This window comes from Penaeus monodon, chromosome 24, assembly GCF_015228065.2.
Source record: "Penaeus monodon isolate SGIC_2016 chromosome 24, NSTDA_Pmon_1, whole genome shotgun sequence".
NCBI classification, from domain to species: Eukaryota; Metazoa; Arthropoda; class Malacostraca; order Decapoda; family Penaeidae; genus Penaeus; species Penaeus monodon.
In genome coordinates, this window is record NC_051409.1 from 11,762,204 (window position 1) to 11,763,279 (window position 1,076).

Here is a 1,076-nt window from a genome sequence, read left to right on the forward strand (position 1 = left end):
CTAGCATAGTGCGGTGTGAGTGCGCGATACTTACTTGTTCCCTTTCAGCTCTCTTGACGGGACGACCTAGTGAGTTAGACCACTCTGCCTCTTCCCTGTAGGCATCCCAGTTATAGACCCTCCAGTGTAGGGCAGAGTGAGCCAGGTTAGTCCCATTGGTTGTCTGGATGCCTTGACTTGTATCTGATTCTTTTTTGTTGGAGGAAGAGGAATGGGGGGGTTTGCAGGAAGCCTTGTGACCCGGGTTAGTCTGGTTAGTCTGCGAGGCTGTAGTGCGGAAGATGTTGGTTTGGGAGCCAGTGGTTCTCATGAGCGGCCGGCTGGTACCTGTAGGCCGCGGGAGAGTAGCACTGGTGCCGCAGGAAGAACCGGAAGGAGCAGGTGAAGAGGAGGAGGTAGTCACAGATGAAGAGGGAAGTGGAGGAGGAGATATCCCCCTCGACAGGCCATAGCTAGAGCCACGCTGTTGAGGACGTGCTCCGGATCTCTGCAAAGAGTTAGTGCTATACTGGCTGCCAGTGGAGGTAGAATTAGAAACACTAGTGGAGGGACCATAATTCTGGACAATGTGGGTTGACGACTCACTACTGTGAACAGAAGATATGATGGAACTTCTGGGTCTTGGAATAGGCTGACTACTGGAAGATAGTGAAGACGAGGAAGAAGGCGGAAGAGATGGGTGTAGACGTTCTATATCGTGGTAATGAATAAGGATGTTAGTGGAGTGTTGAGTCAAGGGTTCAAGGCTTGGGTACAGGCTTTTATTGTGGGAAACTGGCTGTTGGTGTAGGTCATTGGGGGGAAAGTTGCTGTAATAGGGCTCTGGACTGTCACTGATGGTCGAGCAGTCATTGCTGTGGAGATGGTGGTTGTCGAAGCTAAAGTTTTCATAGTTATGGTGGTCGTAGCTATTCTGGTGGTGGTACTGGCGGTCAGGGTCAGGGCTGTTGGGTGGTGAAGGCATCTGGTGGTCGTGGTGGGTGGAGTTGGTTGTGGTGTCAGGGAGGTTATGGTGGTTGTGGGAGCCGCTGGTGAGGGTAGAGTCAGCAGATATACTCACACTGGAGCTACCAACG

General features: G+C 52.1%; 1 protein-coding gene across 1 annotated transcript in view; it reads right to left on the reverse strand.

Moving 5' to 3' along the window:
• Positions 1-1,053, reverse strand: part of LOC119588582 (hyphally regulated cell wall protein 3-like) — a 5,733-nt gene extending 4,680 nt beyond the window's left edge. The window contains exon 1 of the mRNA XM_037937223.1: positions 35-1,053. Coding sequence (XP_037793151.1) covers positions 35-964 — 930 coding nt within the window. The 5' untranslated portion in view covers positions 965-1,053. The remainder of the gene's footprint in view (positions 1-34) is intronic.
• Between the last annotated feature and the right edge of the window lie 23 nt (positions 1,054-1,076).